The sequence below is a fragment of the Hemitrygon akajei genome, chromosome 4 (assembly GCF_048418815.1).
Source record: "Hemitrygon akajei chromosome 4, sHemAka1.3, whole genome shotgun sequence".
Lineage (NCBI taxonomy): Eukaryota > Metazoa > Chordata > Chondrichthyes > Myliobatiformes > Dasyatidae > Hemitrygon > Hemitrygon akajei.
The window spans coordinates 194,499,690-194,522,543 of record NC_133127.1 but is presented as its reverse complement, the minus strand read 5'-3'; the positions used below and the strand labels follow the sequence as shown (position 1 = coordinate 194,522,543).

At 45.8% G+C, this 22,854-nt stretch overlaps 1 protein-coding gene across 1 annotated transcript; it reads left to right on the top strand.

Annotated features, from left to right (window-relative positions):
• The first annotated feature begins 6,123 nt into the window (after positions 1–6,123).
• On the top strand, positions 6,124–21,770 carry kctd14 (potassium channel tetramerization domain containing 14). Its single transcript, XM_073044313.1, has 2 exons — positions 6,124–6,505; positions 16,326–21,770. Exons 1-2 carry the CDS (start codon positions 6,449–6,451, stop codon positions 16,995–16,997), a joined length of 729 nt encoding a protein of 242 aa, XP_072900414.1. The 5' UTR covers positions 6,124–6,448; the 3' UTR covers positions 16,998–21,770.
• The last annotated feature ends 1,084 nt before the right edge of the window (positions 21,771–22,854 follow it).

Below are 22,854 nucleotides of genomic sequence, written 5' to 3'. Positions count from 1 at the left end.
CTCCACACGTCTGATGTGGACTTGCCAGAGTAAAGGTGTTCCCAGTTAACGCTTCTTAGTTCCTGTCTAATGCCCTCATAATTTGCCACAAGGACCATACCTGTCGTTATCTATAGCCATCCTGAAAGGTAAGGAGTCGTGATCACTGTTCCCTAAAGGTCAGTCACCTGGCCAGGCTCATCACCCAACACCAGGGGCAGTACGGCCCCCCTCTCAATGGACTGTCCACACATCCATTAAAGAAACCTTCCTGGATACACTTAACAAATTCAGCCCCATCTAAACCCCTTGCACTAAGAAGGTGTCAGTTTATACTAGGGAAATGGAAACTCCCCATGACAACAACTCTATTATTTCTACACATTTTCTGATTCCGGGTCTGGTGCTCAATGTCCTGGTGGCTACTCGGGGGTCTGTAGTACAATCACATCAGTGTGATTTGCACCCCTCCTATTCCCGAGTTCCACCAGATGGACTCTGTGTCCGACCACTCCATTCTGTCTCCCCTGAGTGCAGCTGTGATATTGTCCCTGCTTAGTAGTGCAACTCCACCCCCCCCCCTTTTACCTCCTCCTCTATCTTTTCCAGGTTCCTTAAGGTTGCTATAGCTGTGGGTGTTAATGCGGGTCAAGCTCCCAATGGCATACGTCTCAAATAGCAAATTCCAACTCCTGGCCTTCATGTGTGGCTTAGCTACTGAGCCCAGTGGAACCATTTCTACTGACAGGAGAAGGGGCAAAGGTGGGCTACTGGCACCTTAAACCCAGTCGCTGCAGGAAGATCTCATCAGGCGTGGTTGGCAGCTCAGCTCGGAGAAGGAAAGCTCTGATCTCAAACTTCTGCTGCCCTGCGGCTATACCCACTCACGGGGAAGGTTTCGGGAGTAAATCCCGAGGGAAATATCCGGAGCTGGAGTCCTACACTGAGTTCAGCGCTGACTGGCAACTCCTGCGACGCTGCTGGTACCAGACTGTATCGGTCTCTGCCGTTCCTTTGGGTTGATCAGATGCGTGGAGAGGGGAAGCCTGCTACATAGGCGACAGCTTGCTCTCCATATCGTACTGCCCAGGCTTGTGTATCTAGCCAGCCAGGACGCAACATCCATGGTCGACTCTGACTGAGGGAGGCCTCTTCTATCTTTTCTAAAACTTTGAAAACCTGGTTCATTAATCACCCATTCCTGCCCATCTTTCAACCAAGCTTCAGTAATGGCTGCAACATCGTAGTTCCATGTACTGGTCCATGCTCTAAGTTCAACACCCTTACCCACAATACTCCTACAATATACATACTTCAAACTATCATTCCAGTTATTTTGCCTTTCAATACTTTTCCTGACATCTGCCTTATGGTCTGACCCTTCCCTTACGGACCTGGGTCTCCTGTTCCCAGCCCCCTTCGCCACTAGTTTAAACTCCCCCGGGTAGCATCAGCAAACCTCCTGGCTAGGATATTGGTTTCCTTCCAGATCAGGTGCAACCTGTTCCTCTTACACAGGTCACCCCTTCCCCAGAAAATGTTTCAATGATTCAAGAACTTGAAACCCTGTCCACTGCACCTTCTCCGCAGCCACTCATTCATCCATGCCATCACCCCATTCCTACCTGCACCAGCCCGCGGCACAGGGAGTAACCTGGAGAATCCTTCTCTTCTGCCTCTTTCCTCACTCTATATACTCAGTGTGTAGGACCTCTTCCCCTTTTCTGCCTATGTTATTGGTGCCAATATGCACCATGACCTCTGGTTGCTTGCCTTCCCCCTTGGTAACTGTTCTGATACATCATGGACCCTAGCACCCAGGAGGCAACACCATCTTTGTGTCTCTTTTGCGGCCACAGAATCTCCTTTCTGTCTCTCTGATTATCGACCCCTATAACTACCACCCGGCCTGACTTTACCCTTCCCTGTTGAGGCTCAAAGATGGCCACAGTGCCACCAGCCTGGCAGACGCTGCTGGGATCTGATGGATCATTCCCCCCCCCCCCCCCAAGAGTATCCAAAGGGGTATACTTGTTGCTGAGGGGAATGGCCACTGAGGGGAACTGACTTCTTAATCCTAATACCTTTCCTGGAGGTCACCCAGCTATTGCCCGAAGCGTGTACACTGGGTGTGACCACCTTTCAAGAGTCTCATCTATAATATCTACAGCCTCCCGAATGACTCAGACTCCATCCAAATCCAGTTCCAACTCCTTGACTTGGTCGCCGAAGTCGGGTGCACTTCCGGCAGATATAGTCAGGTTTCCCGAATTCCTACAACTGACAGGAGGAGCATTCCACCCTGATTACTCTATACCCAAAAGGAAAACGGCTTGCCTCTGCTTAACTGTGCCTCTGCCTGTTCATGCCGAAGCCCGTTAAGCCAAAACTCATGCGTACAAAGTTGTGAAGAGTAGTGGGAAACTGGAAGATCGAGAAAACTTTAAAAAGCAACAAAGAACCACAAAGCAAGCAGTGAACAAAGGGAAGATGGATTATGAAAATAAACTAGCACAAAATATAAAAACAGAAAGTAAAAGTTCTTATAATTATAGAAAGTGGAAAAGGGTGGCCAAAGTGAATATGGGTCCCTCGGAGGATGAGAAGGGGGAGTTCATATTGGGTAATGAGGAAATGACCAAGGCTTTGAGCAACTATTTTGTGTCAGTCTTCATGATGGAGGACACGTCTAACATGCTGAAGAGAGGTAATATGGATGCAATGAGAAGTGAGGACCTCGATACAATAGCTATCACTAAAGAGGTAGTGCTGAGTGAACATGTGGACCTAAAGATACACAAGTCCCCTGGTCCTGATGGAATGCATCCCAGGGTACTGAAAGAAATGGCAGAGGTGCTACATGTACTGTTTCATGTGGCACCATGGTCCTGAAAAACGTTGTTTTGTTTTTACTGCGTACCGTACCAGCAGTTATGGTCGAAATGACAACGTCATTGAGGTATTGGTTGAGGCTTTAGTGATAACTTACCAAGATTCACTGGACTCTGGGCAGGTCCCGATGGATTGGAAGAAGGTGAATGTCACACCGCTTTTCAAAAACGGAGGTAGGCAAAAGGCAGGTAACTATAGCAAGTTAGTTTAACATCTGCAGTTGGGAAAATGTTTGAAGCTATCATTAAAGAAGAAATAGCGAGGCATCTGGAGGCGTCAGTCAGACGCAGCAAGGGCAGGTCCTGTTTGACAAACTTACTGGAGTTCTTTGGGGATATAATAAGTACAGTGGATAGAGGGGAACAGATGGACGTTATTTACTTGGATTTCCAGAAGGTGTTCGATAAGATGCCACATAAAAGACTTATCTATAAGATAAGGATGCATAGTGTTGGGGTGATGTATTAGCATGGATAGAGGATTGGTTAGCCAACACAAAGCAGAGAGTTGGGATACATGGGTGTTACACTGGTTGGCAATCAGTGGTGAGCGGTGTGCTGTGGGTCGGTGCTGGGCCCGTAACTGTTCACGATATACATTAACAATCTGGAAGTGGGGACCAAGGGTAGTGTATCTAAGTTTACTGATAATTCAATAAATTGAGTGGAAAAGCAAATTATGCAGAGGATCTAGAGAGTCTGCAGAGAGGTATAAATAGGTTAAGTGAGTGGGCAAGGATCTGGCAGATGGAATACGATCTTGATAAATGCAAGGTAATCACTTTGGAAGGAAAATGAAAGATCAGATTATTATTTAAATAGTAAAAGATTGCAGCATGTTGCTGTGCAGAGGGACTTGGGAGTGCTTGTGCATGAATCACAAAAGGTTGGTTTGCAGGTGCAGCAGGCTATCAAGAAGGCAGATGGAATATTAGCCTTCATTACTCGAAGGATTGAATTTAAGAGCAGGGAGGTCATGCTGCAACTGTACGAGGTACTGGTGAGGCCGCACCTGGAGTACTGTGTGCAGCTCTGGTCTCGGTGCCGAGGAGATTTACCAGGATCATCATCATTATGTGTGGTGTTGTATGACATGGGCGATTGTGGTCTATGACCATGATTGTTCTCAAAAGATTTATCCTCTCTTTTGGCTAGACACTTATTTCTCCTTATGTGGAGAGATACTGCCCCACCCACTCATGCTCAATGGCTTAATAATATTATGTCCTGTTTAGACCTTGAAAAAAATTCATTCTTCACTTCTCAGTTCAGACATAAAGTTTCAAAAGGTGTGGGGACCTTTTCTTGAATACTTTCATAACTCCCCTTTAGATAAAGTTTATTCTTTTTAATCCCTTACTTTCAGCTTTTTTTCCCTCTGTAAGTTTTATGGTTTCTTTTTGATGGGAATTACATTATAGTTTTGGTAGTAGGCATTATATTTTTAAAAATTTATATTTACAGCTCTGTGGGGTCAAACACTCTGATTAATGTTTTTTACATATTGTAATGGTTGGCCTGGAGTTTCATAGTGGGAGGGTGGGGAGGGTACTAACTTCATATGATTTTATTCTGGGTGCTGTTTCCTTATTGTTTTGAATTATATATTTGATACACTTATTTTGCACTGTATTAATCTTCACTTTGTAGTTGGGGTTTTATTTGTTTGTAATTGTTTTGTAGAAATGCATAAAAAAATAATTTTAAAAAATTATCTACAGGAGTGGTGTGCCATTGCCTTCTTATGGGAAGATCATCGGGGTCTCTCTTCCCGCCATCACGGACATTTACACTACACACTGAATCCGCAAAGCAAACAGCATTATGAAGGACCCCATGCACCCCTCATACAATCTCTTCTCCCTCCTGCCGTCTGGGAAAAGGCTCCGAAGCATTCGGGCTCTCACGATCAGACTGTGTAACAGTTTCTTCCCCCAAGCTATCAGACTCCTCAATACCCAGAGCCTGGACTGACACCTTATCCTATTGTCTTGTGTATTATTTATTGTAATGCCTGCACTGTTTTGTGCATTTTATGCAGTCCTGGGTAGGTCTGTAGTCTAGTGTAGTTTTTTTTTTAACGTAGTTCCGTCTAGTTTTTGTACCGTTTCGTGTAACACCATGGTCCTGAAAAAACGTTGTCTCATTTTTACTATGTACTGTACCAGCAGTTATGGTCGAAATGACAATAAAAGTGACTTGACTTGACTTGACTTGGAAGTGTCTTTACAAGAGGGGTGTCCCCAGCCATTATCAATACTCTCCAGAAATTGTCTGCCTGGGGTCAGTGGTCACATAAACTCGATTTGTGACATGTACCAGCTGCTCATACGACCCTCCGTCACCTGCTCCCGTGGCTTCATGTGACCCGGATTGGGAGGCTAAGCAGGTGTTACAGCTTGCCCAAGGGGTAAGCAGAGGGGAGGAGTGTCTTACAACTCCTTTGGTAGAGATGTAACTCCCACCCTGCCACCCTTTACCAGGATGCTGCCTGGATTGGACAGCGCGTCTTATGATGACCGGTTGAGCGAGTTAGGGCGAAGGAGGATGAGAGGTGAGATGCTGGAGGTGTCTGAGATGATGATTGGTAGGGCGGACAGCCAGAAATGTTTTCCCAGGACAGAAAGTAGCTAACACCAGGGACATAATATTAAGCTGCTTGGAAGAAAGTATAGGGGAGCTGTCAGAGGTAGGTGGAGGGCCGAAGGGCCTGTACTGTGCTGTAGTGTTCTATGGTTCTATAGTTCTATGGTAGGTATTTTACACCGAGTGGTGGGTGAAGCTAACATCTTGAGGGGTAGAGGCAGGTACATTAGGGACGTTTTAAGGAGTTTGCAAAGTTCAAAGTAAATTTATGATCAAAGTACTTATATGTCACAATATACAACCCTGAGATTCATCTTCCTGCGGGCAGTCACAGCGAATCCAGGAAACACAACAGAGTCAATGAAAGACCACACATACGTACAAAGACTGACTGACAACCAGTGTGCAAAAGACAACAGATTGTGCAAATATAAAAGAAAAAAAATCAATAAATAAGTAATAAATAATATCGAGAACATGAGTTGTAGAGTCCTTGAAAATAGATCAGTTCAGATGGGGGTGAGTGAAGCTATCCCCTCTGATTCGGGGGCCTGACTATGGAGGGGCAGTGACTATTCCTGAACCCGTGGAGAGAGTCCCGGGGCTCCTGTATCCGCCGCAGCGAGACGGGAGAAGGCCTGGATGGTGGGGGCTCCCTGATGGCGGATGTTGCATTCCTGTGACTGCGCCCCTCGTAGATACGCGAATGGGTGATAAAAATCACGTGGAAGGGAAGGGTGAGATTGGGTTTAGATTCGGTGAAAGGTCCGGCGCAATACTGCGGACTGTACTGCCGCGTTCGCCCTACTGAAGTTAATCAGTAGCCGGAGCCGGTAGTACGGATCGTCCTTTCCCTGAGCTACCTGTCGCTGTGAACCTGCGGCTGCCCCCGCCCTCCTGCACCTGACCACTGACGTCGGAATTCCTGGGCACCGGAGCCTCATTCCACCGCTGGGGCATCGGCAAAGCGGCGCTTCCACTCGGGCGCAGACATGAGCTCCACCGGCTCCAGAGGGACGCCGAGATCCAGTATGGGACCCTCTCACAACGTGAGTGAAAAGAGTTTGTCTTTAACCATGTCGTGGCGACCTCCTCCTCTTCGTTCTCTCCGTCTCCCCCACACCGCTCTTTTTCTGTCTCTTCCCCACTACTCTTCCCTTTCTCCCTCTCTCACCTTCAACCTTTCTCCCCCCCTTACCCATCCGTCTCTCCTTCCTCTCTCCCCTTTCTCCCTCTATCTCTCCCTCTGTCTTTCTCCCTCTATCTCTCCCTCTCTATCTCTGTCACCCTCTCCCTCCCTCTCATTTCACCCCTCTCTGTCCCTCCCTCTAACTCCCCTCTCTGTCCCTCTCTCTCCCTTCCCTTCACTCTTACTCTTTCCCTTCCCATCAATCTTTCTCTCTTGCCCTCCCCTTCCACTTCACTTTCACTCTGTCACCCTCCCCCTTTACCCCTCCTGGCACCCCCTTTCCCCCTCTGCGCTCCCTTTCCCTCTCTCACCCACACACACTTACTCTGCCCACTTCTTTCTACCCCCCTCTATCCCCTCTTCTCTCCATCCACTCACTACCACACCCCCTCTCATTACTGCCCCCCTCACAACACTCATTCTCCCCCTTTCCCCATCTCCCCCTCTATTCCCTTCCGTCCCCCTCTCTCTCCCCCTCACCTCTCATTTTGCCTCTGATCCTTTCTCTCATCCTCCCTCCCTCTGCCCTCCCATGCATCTCTGCCCCTCCGCCTGTCCCAGACATGTATCAACTGAAGCCTCCCCCTAAGTGTTTCCTACCATCGGAGACGGGTGATGTCGGAGGGGTCAGAGTCAATTGTTCAGTGGAGTACCAGGCCGTTTGGCCCAACGGGTCCATGCTGACCTGAATTCCCATCCCGCTGCTCCCGTTTGCCCATCGTTTGTCCCATATCCTTCTAAACCTTCCTGATCCGTGTCCTTCCAAATGTCTTCCAACTTGTTATTGTACCTGCCTCATCCACATCTCCTGGCAGATCCACATACTCACAGCATCCGCACAAAGAGGCTGTCCAGTTAAATCCTCCCCCACGCCTTAAACCTGTGCCCTCAGCTGCAAGTTTGGTCAGGGTTGGGTGTGGCATCTTTATTCCCCTCACATGTGGACTTCTGACTTCATGGTAGGACCCTGGACTTTCTATCCAAGTGACGATGCTAGATGCTGGTTTGGGGAACCTCGGGGGGGAGAGAGGGGAGAGGTGGTGGGAAGAGGGGGCGAGAGAGAGAGACGGAAGGGGGTTGGGAAGGGGAGAGAGACACACAGAGATGAAATGGGAAGTGGTGGGAAGAAAGAGGGAGGAGGGGAGGGGAAAGAGAGGGGAGGGAGATGAGAGAGGGAAGGGGAAGGATGAGGGGAGTGAAGAGCAAGAGGGGATAAAGAGATGGAGTGGGAGAGAGTAGGGAAAGACAGGGATAGGAAAGAGAGAGCAGATGGAGGAGAGGGGAAGACAGAGTTGCTGTGGGAGAGAGGTGGGAGGAGGAGAGAGAGAAAGGGAAAATGTGACAAGAGAGGAGAGTGGGACAAAGGGAAAAAGGTGTGTGATCACTTGAGATGGTGTCATCTGTGGAAATACCATGCTCACTTCAATAGCTTGTGGATTTAACTTCCTTTCCTGGGATCTGAGCACTGAACTTCGCAGAGATGTGTTATTATCATCAGCTTTATTTCAATGTTTGAAGTAAATTTATTATCAAAGTACATGCACATTGAAGCATAAAAATGTTCAGTGAACGTATGTTGTTTCCGTCAATGACCAATACTGTCCAAGGATGTGCTGGGGGCAAACACAAGTAGCCATAAGATATAGGAGCAGAATTAGGCCACTTGGCCCATCAAATCTGCTTCAGCATGTCATCATGGCTGATCCATTGCTGTCCTGGCTAATCAAGACACTATCAACCTCTGCCTTAAATACCCCCATTGACGGCCTCCACAGCTGCCTGGGGCAGTGAATTCCACAAGTGTGGCCATGCCTGCACGTCAGCAACCCTAACCCATACACCTTTGAACTGTGGGAGGAAACCGGAACAGCAGAGGAGACCCACGTGGTCGCGACGAGAACATACAAACTCCCTACAGACAGCAATGGGAATTGAACCCGGATCAGTGATTGCTGGTGCTGTAAAGCTTTGTGTGAACCACTACGCTACCATGTACGGTGACTATAAAAGGTATTCAGCTCCCTTGGAAGTTTTCATATTTTATTGTTTTACAACATCGAATTACAGTCGATTTAATTGGGCTGTTTTGACACTAATCAACAGAAAAAGACTCTTTTGTGTCAAAATGAAAACAGATCTCTACAAAGTGATGTAAATTAATTACAAATGTGAAACTCAGAATAATTGCTGCATACGTATTTACCGCATTGTGACACACCACAATGTGACATCACTGCAGCTAATTGATTTCAGAAACCACATAATTAGTTAAATGGAGATCTGTTTCTGGAGACCTGTGTGCAGTCAAGGTCTTTCAATTGATTGTAGTAAAAATAACACCTGTATCTGGAAGTCCAACTGCTGGTGAGTCAGTATCGCGGCAAAAACTACACCGTGAAGACAAAAGAACACTCCAAGCAACTCTGTGAAGAGTTTATTGAAAAGCACAAGTCAGGAGATGGATACAAGGAAATTTCCAAGTCATTGAATATCCCTTGGAGTACAGTTAAGTCAATCATCAAGAAATGGGAAGAATATGGCACAGCTGTAAATCTGCTTAGAGCAGGCTGACCTCAAAAACTGAGTGACTGTGCAAGAAGGGGACGAGTGAGGGATGCCACCAAGAGACCCATGACAGCTCTAGAGGAGTGACAAGTTTCAGTGGCTGAGATGGGAGAGACTGCGCCCGGGTTGCCCGGGTGCCTCACCAGTCACTGTTTTATGGGAGAATGACATTGTTGAAAAAAGCTCACATGAAATTTCGGCAGAAGGCATGTGGGAGACTCTGAAGTCAGCTGGAAGAAGGTTATGTGGTCTGATTAAACCAAAATTGAGCTCTTTGGCCTTCAGGCTAAACACTGCACATCATCAAAAACACACCATCCCTACCGTGAAGCATGGTGGTGGCTGCATCATGCTGTGGGGATGCTTCACTGCGGCAGCCCCTGGAAGGCTCGTGAAGGTAGAAGGTAAAATGAATGCAGCAAAATACAGGGAAATCCTGGAAGAAAAGGGCTGTTCACTCACGATCCCCATGCAATCTGACAGAGCTTGGGCTGTTTTGTGAAGAAGATTGGGGAAAAATTGCAGTGTGCAGATGTGCAAAGCTGATAGAGACCTATCCACACAGACTGCAATTGCTGCCAAAGGTGCATCTACTAAGTATTGATTTGAAGGGAATAAATACTTGTGCAATCAATTATTTTGTGTTTTATATTTGTAATTGATTTAGATGACTTTGTAGAGACCTGTTTTCACATTGACACAAGATAGTCGTTTTCTGTTGATCTCTGTCAAAAAAGCCAACTTGAATCCACTGTGGTTCAATGTTGTAAAACAATAAAACATGAAAACTTCCAAGGGGTGAATACTTTTTATAGGCATTGTATATACTAAAAATTAGTTGCTCAGAACAGCACTGAGGGTGTGCTGTATTCCAGATGAGGTATGAACTCTCTCAGGACACCGTTGCACAGGAATGATGGGCGTTCTTTTCTGGGGCCAATGTTACCTCATGTCCACTATCATCAAAATCAGTGCCTGTTCCTAGATAAAGGGCCCAAAACCACTCACCATATCTAAAAGTGCTCTGAGATCTTTCTGTGCACTACCCGGCTGCTGTACTTAACTATATGACAACTGCCTGAGAGGACGATGGAGAAAAGGGGCTCTCACAAAATATAAGTCTCGGGGAAACCACTTGAATTGTCAAGGGAACGAAGGTGGTGAACCAATCGGAAATGGGATTAGTGTAGGCAAGGATTCTCGCTGAACGCAGTGGGCCGAAAGGCCTGTTTCTCTTGTAATTGTGAAAAGCAGAGACTTTTGTTCAGCATGTAGCATTCTTGCCTTTATCTGTTAAGCTATTGAGTTGAAGAATTAGGAAATCATGTAACACCTATGTAAAAAATGTGGTTAGTCTACACTTGGAATTCTGTGTGCATTTCTGGTTGCCCCACTACAGGAAGATGTTGATGCTTTGGAGAGGGTTCACCAAAATCAAAATCAAATCAAATCAAATTCAAGTTGAATTATCATTCAACCATGCACTGATACAGCCTAATGAAACTGTGTTACTCTGGCATCAAGTTGCAAAGCATACACAGCACATTCAAAATAGCGAGCAAAAAAAAACAGGCAAAAAAAACTCATATAAAATCCAAGCCCCTGAGCGATATATCCTGCAAGCTGATGGTACAGTCTCCCAGCTGTGCACAGACGCACGCAATCCAGCCTGTATTTCACTGATCGAACACTGGAGGGCAGCACTAATGGGAGAGGCCAGCCCCCCAGCCGAGCACGGATGCCGTGCTACACTGTCTCCGATGTCTCGCCAACTGGAGCGCAGTAGCAGGCAAGCCCGCGGCTTGAGGCCTCATCCTCACGCACCGATGGGGTAGTCCTGCAGTACCTAAAGTTCTTGGAATCCAGAATTGCCTTGTGATCATAAAAAACACGTTTAACAAAGCAAAAAAAAACGCCAGGATGTTTTCTGGATACAAGAGTATTAGCAATTAGGTGGGACAAACTTTAGTTGTTTTTTCTGGAGGCTGAGTGGAGAGCTGATAGAAGTTTGTAAGATTGGGAGTGGCACAGTAGACATTCAGAATATTTACCCCAGGACAGAAAGGACAAATAATAGAGGCCATAGCTTTAAGGTGGGGTGGGGGGGAAGTTCAGTAGAGATGTAAAGCTTTTTATTCGCAGAGTGATGGGTGCCTAGAATGTTCTGCCAGGGGCTTGTTTTATTTGTTTGCACTGTTTGTCTTTTTTTCCCCGCATTGTTTATTTGTCCGTCCTTGTATATTTACTTATTTCATTTACTTAGTGATACATTGCACGTAGACCCTTCTGACTCACTGAACCACTCCGCCCCAGAAACCCCCGATTAAACCCGAGTAACCCTAGCCTAATCACAGGACACTTTACAATGACCAATGACCAATTAACCTACCCAGTACCTCTTATGGGAGGAAACCGGAGCACCTGGAGGAAACCCACACATTCTACTGGGAGGACGTAGAGACTCCTTATAGAACAGTGCTGGGATTGAACTCCAAATCCCAGAACACCCTGGGCTGTAAAAGCATCATGCTAACCCCTCACACTACTGTGGAAACCAGTTTTGGTGCGTGGTTTTTAATTGATTCATTTGTATTGCTTCCTTCTACCGTGAATGCCTGCAAGAAAACGGACCCGAAGGTAGTATGTGGTGACCTATCAGTATTTTGATAATAAATTTACTTTGAACATAGAAACCTACAGCACATTACAGGCCCTTCAGCCCACATTGTTGTGCCGACCATGTAAGATGAATCTAGAAACTGACTAGAATTTCCCTACTGCATAGCCCTCTATTTTTCTAGGCTCCATGTACTTATCTAAGAGTCTCTTAAAAGACCCTATTGAACTTTGAACTTGAACGTGCTGGAATAGTGGGATACGGATCATGTGCAGACAAGGTCAGTCGACATGTTTAATACAGACAGGATGGGTCAAAGGGCCTATTGCTGTTTTGTACCATTCAATGTTCCATATGCGGTAACACAGAGGAGGCTATTTGGCCCATTAAGTGTGTGCTTGTTACAAAAGCAATGCCTTTAATCCCATCCTCCTACACTGGGTCTATCGTAAGCCTCTATCGTAAGAACATAAGAAATAGGAGCAGGAGTCGGCCATCTGGCCCGTCGAGCCTGCCCCGCCATTCAATGAGATCATGGCTGATCTGGCCATGGACTCATCTCCACCTACCTGTCTTTTCCCCGTAACCCTTAATTCCCCAACTATGCAAAAATCTATCCAACCTGGCCTCCACTGCTTCATTGGACAGAGAATTCCACAGATCTACCACTCTCTGGGAAAAGCAGTTCCTCATCTGTCCTAAATCTATGCCCTGGAATCTTGAGGCTATGTCTCACCCACCAGTGGAAACAAGTTTCCTGCCTCTATCTCATCTATCCCTTTCATAATTTTATACGTTTCTCTAAGATCTCCTCACTTACTTCTGAATTCCAGCGAATACAGCCCCAGGTGATTCAATCTCTCCTCGTAGTCTAAACCCCTCATCTCTGGAATCAACCTGGTGAACCTCCTCTGAACCGACTCCAAAGCCACTATATCCTTCCTCAAGTAAGGAGACCAGAACTGCACACAATACTCCAGGTGTGGCCTCACCAGTAGCCTGTACAGTTACAGCATAACCTCCCTGCTCTTAAATTCAATCCCTCTAGCAATGAAGGCCAACATTCCATTTGCCTTCTTGATAGCCTGCTGCACCTGCAAACCAACCTTTTGTGATTCATGGACAAGCACTCCCAAGTCCCTCTGCATAGCAGAATTCTGCAATAATCTAATAATCTGCTTCCAAAGTGATGATCTCGCATTTACCAACATTGTACTCCATCTGCCAGAACTTTGCCTACTCGCTTAACCTATCTATATCTCTCTGCAAACTCTCCGTATCTTCTGCACAATTTGCTTTTCCACTCAATTTAGTATCATCAGCAAACTTAGATACACTCAGTCCCCTCCTCCAGATCGTTAATATATATTGTGAACAGTTGCGGGCCCAGCACCAACCCCTGCCACTGATTGCCAACCAGCGCAAAACCCATGTATCCCAACTCTCTGGTTTCTATTAGTTAACCAATCCTCTATCCATGCTAATACATCACCCCAGCTCTATGGATATTCCTATGGATAAGTCTTTTATGCGGCACCTTATTGAACGCCTTCTGGAAATCCAAGTAAATAACATCTATCTGTTCCCCTCTATTCACTGTGCTCATTATATTCTCAAAGAGCTCCAGTAAGTTTGTCAAACAGGACCTGCCTTTGTGAATCCATGCTGCATCTGCCTGATGGATCCATTTCTTTCAAAATGCCTCACTATTTCTTTTTTAATGATAGCTTCAAGTATTTTCCCAACTACAGATGTTAAAATAACTGGCCTATAGTTACCTGCCTTTTACCTATATCCTTTTTTAAACAGTGGTGTGACATTCACCTTCTTCCAATACACCAGGACCTGCCAAAATTCCAAAGACTTTTGGTAAATTACCACCAAAGCCTCGACTATAACCTCTGCCATTTCTTTCAGTACCCTGGGATGCGTTCCATCAGGACCGGGGGACTTGTCTACCTTCAGACCCACAAGTTACATCTTTAGTGATAGCTATAGAATCAAGGTCCTCACCTCCCATCGCATCCATAACATCGCTCTTTGGCATGTTAGACGTGTCCTCCACCATGAGGACCAACACAAAATAGTCATTCAAAGCCTCAGCCATTTCCTCATTACCCAATATCAATTCCCCCTCCTCATCCTCCAAGGGACCTATGTTCACTTCAGCCACCCTTTACTGCTTTATATAATTATAAAAACTTTTACTGTCCATTTTTATATTATATTATTTTCATAATCTATCTTCCCTTCCTTTATAGATAGATAGATAGATACTTTATTCATCCCCATGGGGAAATTCAACTTTTTTTCCAATGTCCCATACACTTGTTGTAGCAAAACTAATTACATACAATACTTAACTCAGTAAAGAATATGATATGCATCTAAATCACTATCTCAAAAAGCATTAATAATAGCTTTTAAAAAGTTCTTAAGTCCTGGCGGTTGAATTGTAAAGCCTAATGGCATTGGGGAGTATTGACCTCTTCATCCTGTCTGAGGAGCATTGCATCGATAGTAACCTGTCGCTGAAACTGCTTCTCTGTCTCTGGATGGTGCTATGTAGAGGATGCTTAGTGTTTTTTTTTATGCCTTTTAAAGTTTTCCCAATCTTCCAGTTCCCCTCTACTCTTGGTGACTTTGTATGCACGAGCTTTTAGTGTGATGCCTTCCTTTATTTCCTTAGTTACCCAAGGCTGGCTCTCCCCACCCTACTGTCCTTGCTTTTAGCTGGAATATATTTTGTTGAGCACCATGAAAAATCTCTTTGAAAGTCTTCCACTGTTCCTTAACCATCCCACTACATAGCCTGTGTTCCCAGTCTACACTAGCTAAGTTCTCCCTCATCCCATTGTAGTCTTCATTGTTTAGGCATAATACACAGGTTTCCGATCATACTATCAGATCTTCCTTGGCCTCCACCGCTCCAGAGTCCAATCTCGTGTTGTGGCACTTGCCCTCTAATCCAGCCAGCATCCTGGTAAACCTCTTCTGAACCGTCTCCAAAGCCTTGACATCCTTCCTATAATGGGGCAACCAGAACTGTATGCAGTACTCCAGATACAGCCTAACTAGTTGAACAGACATGAAGCCTTGTGCAACCACAACACAAAAGTAAACCCACACTATCTCAGCATTCCAATATGTCACACGTCTACATTTTCGAATAGGCGTTAACAAATACTAGGCAGGATAACACTGTATGCACAACAATTATATGTGATTTCCAAAGGAATTTCTCAAGCTGCACCCTGCTCTCGATATGACTTCTGCATCAAGTATTTCCAGAATCTCTCTTCAATGCCCTAAATACCAATGAATCACTTGAATTCAGTCCAGTACTGTATTTTATAACTGTCTGTTACGGTGTTGCTGAGACTTCGGAGAGCTGGCTTTGATTCCACACAGGGATGTCTATCAGATGGGCCTCTGTCTGCTGTTAGTTTCTGAGATCTCAATTACAGGTCATTGATGAGGTGCTGCACTCATACAGTATCACCCCTCCCACAGTGACACTCAATACAGCCCCTCCCACAGTGACCCTCAATACCACCTCTCCCACAGTGTGACCCTCAATACCACCCCCTCCCACAGTGAGTTCCTCCCTCAGTATCACCTCTCCCACAGTGTGACCCTCCCTCAGTATCACCCCTCCCACAGTGTGACACTCAATACAGCCCCTCCCACAGTGTGACCCTCCATACAGCCCCTCCCACAGTGAGTTCCTCCCTCAGTACCACCCCTTCCCACAGTGACCCTCAATACCACCTCTCCCACAGTGTGACCCTCCATACAGCCCCTCCCACAGTGAGTTCCTCCCTCAGTACCACCCCTTCCCACAGTGACCCTCAATACCACCCTCCCACAGTGTGACCCTCCATACAGCCCCTCCCACAGTACAGCACTCCCTAGTATTGCCCCTCTTCTCTCCAGTAACTGAGGATGTCATAGGGCGTTGGTCAGATCACATTTAAAGTATAGTGTGCAGTTTTGGGTCCCGTAGCTACGAAAAGATGTGCTTGCTCTCGAGAAGGCCCAAAGGAGGCTCACAAGAATGATCTCAGGAGCAACAGGGTTAATGTGTGACAAGTGTTTGATGGCTCTAGGCCTGTACTTGCTGGAGTTTGAAGAATGAGGAGGGATCTCCTTGAAACCTATTGAATGTTGAAAGGCTTAGATAGATGCTTCCTATAGCAGGGGAGTCTGGGACCAGAAGGCATAGCCACAGAATAGAAGGACATCCATTTAGAACAGAGATGAGGAAGATTTTTTTTAGCCAGAGAGATGTGAATCTGTGGAATTTATTGTCACAGATGGCTGTAGAAGCCAGGTTGTTGGGTATATTTAGAGCAGAGGTTGGTATTCTTGTGATGAGTCGGGGAATCAAAGGTTGGCCATGTTGGAATGGCAGAGCAGGCTGTATAGGCCAAATGGCCTAATTTTACTCCTATATGTTGTGGTCTTGTAACTCTCTCTGTTGGCCTTGTTACTTTAGGCATCCTCAGTGCTGAGCCTGAACATTGGAGGCCACATCTACTGGACCACCTTTGGTACCCTAAATCGGTTCCCGGGCTCCAAGCTGGCCGAGATGGTCAACGGGCAGTCCAAGGCGAGGATGGACGAGGACGGGAGATACTTCATCGACCGCGATGGCACCCACTTCCGGCACGTGCTGGACTTCCTCCGGGGAAGAGACCCGCCGCCCCACCTGGCCAAGGAGGTCTACCAAGAGGCGGTGTACTACGACATTGAGCCGCTGGTCAAGCTGCTGGAGGACTCCCCCAAGCTCTTCGGTGAGGTGGTGGGACGCCGGCAGTTCCTGGCCAGGGTGCCCAACTACCAGGAGAACATCGAGGTGATGGTGCGGGTGGCCAGGGCCGAGGCCGTGGCCGCCAGGCACTCCACGGTAATTGTGTGCGTGGTCAAGAACGAGGAGGAGGTTCCCAAGTGCCAGGATGCAGTGAACACCCTGGACACGGGCAAGGAGTCGGTGGTGCAGTTCGGACCTTGGAAGGCTCCACCTTCCGTCTCGGACCTCCTGCATTGCATCCAACTGGACATTGAGAGCAAGGGCTACCAGGCGTCCTGCCGGCCTCTGGAGACGGGGAAAGGATTCCTTACCAGACCCTGTGAGTTCCTCTACAAGTTCACCTTCACCTGGTGGTGAGACAGAGCCCTCAACTTCTCCCAAGCGAATGTTTGGCATGGGGGTGGGGGCACCATTGAGACTCAGGAAACTGAAGATCGGACAAGTAGGAGGCTTGTTAAAGCTTCAGGACAATACTGTAAATTATCTGGTCTATCGCGGCTGTGCCAGCGCTTTGATGAAGCACTCTACTAGATGCCATCTCCACCCCCCTGGGCATTGCTCTCTCCAAGTACTTTATTTTATTGAGAGATGCCGTGTGGAGCAGGCCCTTCCTTCCCTTCAAGCCGTCCCATGCAGCAACCCGACCATTTCACCCTAACGTAATCACGGGACAATTGACAATGACAAATTCCAGTCGCTACGTCTTGGGACTGTGAGAGGAAACTGGAGCACCTGGAGGAAACCCAGATGCTTCATGAGAAGGACGTGAAGACTTCCTTACAGAGGACGCCAGAATTATACTTCAAACGCTGATGTCCTGAGCTGTGCTAACCGCTATGCCATTGAGGCTCCCAGTTTTTCCCATTTTTATTCAGTATTCCTGTTTAAATCACTTCAGTCTGATCTCTCCGCTTGTTTTGGAACACTTTGTAACCAATTACCCAAATTCTCCAATGTCCGGGTTCACACCTCCTCGGTGGTGACATCTACTACCGCTTCTGAAATAATTAACCTCCTTTCTGTGCTGGAGTATTAACTAGGTCATTTTCACAGAACATATAGCACTACAGGTCCCTTGCCGACCTTTTAACCTACTCCAAGATCTATGTAACGCAGCATGGCAGAATAGTAGTTAGCTCATCCCTTTACAGTGCTGTTTGGCGTTCAGTTCCCACTGCTGCCTGTGAGGAGTTTGTACATTCTCCACCTGACCGTGTGGATTTCCTCCTGGAGCTCCGGTTTCCTCCCACTTTCCAAAGACGTACAGGTTAGGGTTAGTGAGGTTGGTGCTGGAAGCATGGCGACACTTGCGGGCTGCCCAGCACAATCCTCACTGATTTCATTTGATGCAAACGACACATTCCACTGTATGTTGTGTTGTTTCAATGGAGATTTGACAAATAAAGCTAATTTTTTAATCTTTCCCACAGGGCCCTCCATTTTTCTTTCATCCATGCGCCAGTCTAAGAGTTTCTTAAATGTCCCTAACATGTCTACCTCTATCACCAGTGCTTTCTGTGCATTTACCATTCTCTGTGTTAAAAAACCTGATAAAAAACCTAAAACTCTGATATTCCAACCCCCACCGTTACACTCCTCCTATCACCTTAAAACTATGCCCCTCCTATCAGACACTCCTGACCTCGAATAAAGTCCCTGGCTGTCCACTCTATCTGTGTCTCTTATCATCTTGTACACCTCTGTCAAGTCACCTCTCATCCTCCTTCACTCCAGAGAGAAGTGGGAGCTTGCATCCCCTCTCCTCATCCAGGCAGCACCCTGGTTTCTTTTGGAAAGATTTTAAAGTGGATTCCAATCAAGCATCTTCATACAAAGAAAGCAGAGGGCAAAGAAAAGAGACCAGTTCTCTCCACTCTGCTTGGTAAATGTCTCTGATCCCATTAACTAGTAAACTTTCAGAGGAAAATGGTTTCAAAATGTTCTTCTGTTTGGAAAACGATAAAGATTAGCTTTATTTGTCACAAGTGTATCGAAAGATACAGTGAATTGCATCGTTTTGTATCAACGACTAACGCAGTCTGGGGGTGTTCTGGGGGCAGCCCGCATGTCGCCATGGTTCCGATGCCAACCTCGCATGCTCACAACTCACTAACCCAAACCCGTAGGAATCCCACGCGGTCAAGGGGAGAACAAACAAACTCCTTACAGACCGCGGCAGAATTGAACCCCAATCGTGCAGCTGGCGCAATAATGACCTACACTAACCGCTATGCTACCGTGCTGCCTTGTTTTAGATTCTCTTGCCCTGGGACAGAGGTGCCAACCTCCATAGTTTTATAAACGTCTCTAAGGTCACCTCTCAGCCTCTTACTGAGAACAAACACTCCCTAAAAGTACAGTCCTCCATTCCAGGTAACATCCCGGTGAATCTCTTCCACACACTCTGTACTGCTACGACATTCTGCAGTTTGGTGACCAGAACTGTGCAATGCCTCGACTCACTTCACATCTAAATGATCCCATTAGGACGCCACAGTAGCGTAGCAATTAACATGACCCTATTAAAGTTCAATTCTGATGCTGTCTGTAAGAAGTTTGTACATCCTTCCCATGTACACGTAGGTTTCCTCCAAGTTCTCTGGTGTCCTCCCACATTCCAAAGACATACCAGTTAGTAGGGATCATTGTCAATTGTCCTGTGATTAGGCTAGGGTTAAATAGGTGGGTTACTGGGTGGTGCAGGCTTGTTGGGCCAGAAGTGTCTGTTCCACATTGTATCTCTAAACAGACACTGGTCTCCATATGGAACTGTGGGAAACTAATGTAATGGATAATTCAATTGGTGGGCATCATAGGTGTTGATAATATGTGATTGGCCCACTTTTGACAGAATCAGAATTAGAACTAATTTTGTTATCACTGACTTACATGAAATGTGTTGCTTTGTTGTAGCAGTGTGATGAAAAGGCATCTAATTTACTATGAAATTATGAAATAAATAACAAGGTAGTGTTCATGGGTTGGTTCATTGTCCATTCAAAAAAACTGATGGTGGAAGGGAAGAATCTGTTCCTAAAACATTGAGTGTGCATCTTCAGGCTCCCGTACCTCCTCCCTGATGGTAGCAATGAGAAGAGGGCATGGCCTGGGTGATGGGGGTCCTTAATGAGGGTGCCACCTTTAATGAGACATTGTCGTTTGAAGATGTCCTCGATGGTGGGAGGGCTAGTGCCCTTGATGGCGCTGGCTGAGTTTACAACTTTCTGCAGCTTTTTCCAACCCTGTGCAGTGGCCCCTCCATACCAGATGGTGATGCAGCCAGTTAGAATGCACTCCATGATACATCTGTAGAAATTTGCTGGAGTCTTGGTGACATAACAAATCTCCTCAAACTCCTCATGAAATATAGCCATTGTTGTGCCTTCTTTATAATTGCGTCAATATGTTGGGCCCAGGACAGAGCTTCAGATATCTTAATGGAACTTAATGAAGATAATTAATCCAGGGAACTACAACTGAGGAATATTTAAAAACACTAAATAAGTAGTGCAGAAAGAGAGCAAAATGGTGAGGTTGTATTCATAGACCATTCAGAATCTGCTGACAGAGGGCAACAAATAGTTCCTAAATCATTGAGTGTGGGTCTTCAGGCTCTTGTACCTCCTTCCTGATGGCAGTAATGAGAAAAGGTCCCATAGTCATGTAGCGATTAGCATGATGTTATTACAGGTTGGGGCATTAGAGTTCAAGTTCAATGTCATCTGTAAGGAGTCTGTACATCCTCCCCATGGAATGCATGGGTTTTCTCCAGATGCTTCGGTTTCCTCCCACAGTCCAAGGGCATAACGGTTAATAGGTTAATTGTAAAAATTGTCCCGTCATTAGCCTACAGTTAATCCAGGGCTCGAAGGGCCTATTCCACGCTTTATCTCAATCAATCAATTAATCAAAAAATAAATAAAGGTGAATTTGATTTGCCACTTTCCATGGGCTGATTCTAGTACAGCGAGATCAGATGACAAAAATGGCTCAATTTTCTTTTTGCTTGCTGGAACCAGTAGGTAGGTTAACCTTTGACCCTAAATACCAGATACCCTTCACCTGTCCCCAAATCGAGTGAAGTTTCTTTTGTGCACCCCGCTATCATCGAACGTCTGATTGCAGTTATGATCGAAGCAATTCAGTATGGTTGCTTAGTCCCAGTGAGAAATGTACAGAATGCTTCTTGCTGCTCATTTAGAACATGAACCAGTACAGCACAGGAACAGGCCCTTCAGCCCACAATGTTGAGCCAGACCTATTAAATTAGTGATCAAATGGCCAACTAAATTAATCCCCTCTGCCTACACAATGTTCACAACATTCCATTTTCCTCATAACCATGTGCCTATCTAAATGTCTCTTAAAAACCCCTAATGGATCTGCCTCTACCCCCACCCCAAACAACACCTTCCAGGCACCCACCCCTCCATGTTAAAAATTAAAAAAAATTTTAAAAAAATAAAAAAAAGCTTGCTCCTCATATCTCCTTTGAAATTACCTCCTCTCATCTTAAATGTGTGCCCTCTGGTATTATTCATCTCAACCCTGGGTAAAAGATACTGTCTGTCTAATCTATCTGTGCCTCTCATAATCTTATAAACCTCTGTCAGACCTCCCCTCATTCCACCACTCCAGAGAAAACAACCGTGGTTTGTCCAATCACATGTTACAGCGCATGGCCCTCTAATCCAGGCAGTATCCTGGTAAACTTCTGCACTCTCTCCAAAGCCTCGACATCCTTCCAATAATATGGAAAGTCTCCTTCGCACCTCTACAGTAACATTAGAAGAAGCAACAATACAATTTCCATCACAGACTTTAGGTCATTTAGGTCATGAATTCTCTCTGCTGTAGTTCACCAATACTCTAAAAGACTCTGATTAATAAATAATTCTAGTTTTAACAATAATTAATAGGGAAAAAAGAATATTTTGGCTGTCACTGATGTACTTTCTTCTACCTTCAACCCTTTGGAGCTTGTTCTAGTGTTGAAACACAGTGCTCCATATTACCGATGATTGCCCTTACAGAATTTGTGAATTGCTACCCAAAAAACTGAGATGTATAATAAAATTCATTCTTACAGAAATTACATGGAAATAATTTAATAAATAGATACAAAATGCATTTTCTTTTGAACTCACATTTCTTGATGCACATGCTGTCGACGCTGTTTTGCGTTACGGAAACTGGCGGCACAGACCATGTTCTAGTGAAACCAAAGTAATACAATCACTCAAGTTGGGTCTGGCTTCCTCCTCACGGGGCGTCTATTGGAGGGTCCACCGGTGGCTGGAGAGGCCCAGCTGGGATCCACACAGTCCGGTGCAGAGTAAGTGGTGACTGTGGTCAGTGGTTTGGGTCTTTTGCTTGTTCGGTCTCTCCTTTCACAGCTGCCGCTTGTTCTCAGCGACACAGCGGAGGTCGTTCTCATGTAGCGCAGCTCCACCTTGGAACAGATTTCCCCCAATTCAAAGTCAGAGTAAATATATTATCAAAGTGCATATATGTCGCCATATTGCTGAGACTCATTTTCTTGCGGGCATTTACAGGTCAACAAAGAAATACTAGCGAATTTGTGAAAAACTATACATAAATAAAGACCAACAAACAACCAATGTGTAAAAGAAGACGAATTGAGCAAATAAAAAGACTGAGAACATGAGTTATTCGAAATGAGTCTGTAGGTTGTGGAATCACTTAAGCGTTGAGATGAATTAAGTTTTTTTAAATTTAGAAATACAGCACACAGCAAGCTGCACTGCCCAGCAACCCGCTGATTTATTCCTAGCCAAATCACAGGACAATTTACCATGGCCCGTTCACTTACTAACCAGTACGTCTTTGGAATGTGGGAGGAGACTGGGGCACCCAGAGGAAACCCATGTGGACATGAGAAAAATGTACAAATTCCTTGCAGACAGCACTGGAATTGAACACTGAACTCCAATTCCCGGAAAAGTAATAGCATCACACTAACTGGAATGCCACAGTGGTGCCTTATTATTCCCATTCCCTTAATGTGCAGGTTTCTAATACTCCTTTTGTGTTCTCTTAAGGACCTAAACATAAGGTTCTATTTAAGGCTCTAAACATAATCCAGAAAATTATGGGGTGGAGAGCTGACAGCAATTGTGGGAAAGTTGTTGGAAGGTATTCTAAGGGACCGGATGCAAGTATTTGGATAGACAAGGACTGATTAAGGATAGAC

What these genes read in the sequence shown, in the direction of transcription:
- kctd14 (XM_073044313.1), top strand. Translation starts at nt 6,449, where the DNA reads ATGAGCTCCACCGGCTCCAGAGGGACGCCGAGATCCAGTATGGGACCC. An exon ending in GTATGGGACCCTCTCACAAC is followed by an intron (nt 6,506 to 16,325) that starts GTGAGTGAAAAG and finishes TTGTTACTTTAG; the next exon opens with GCATCCTCAGTGCTGAGCCT.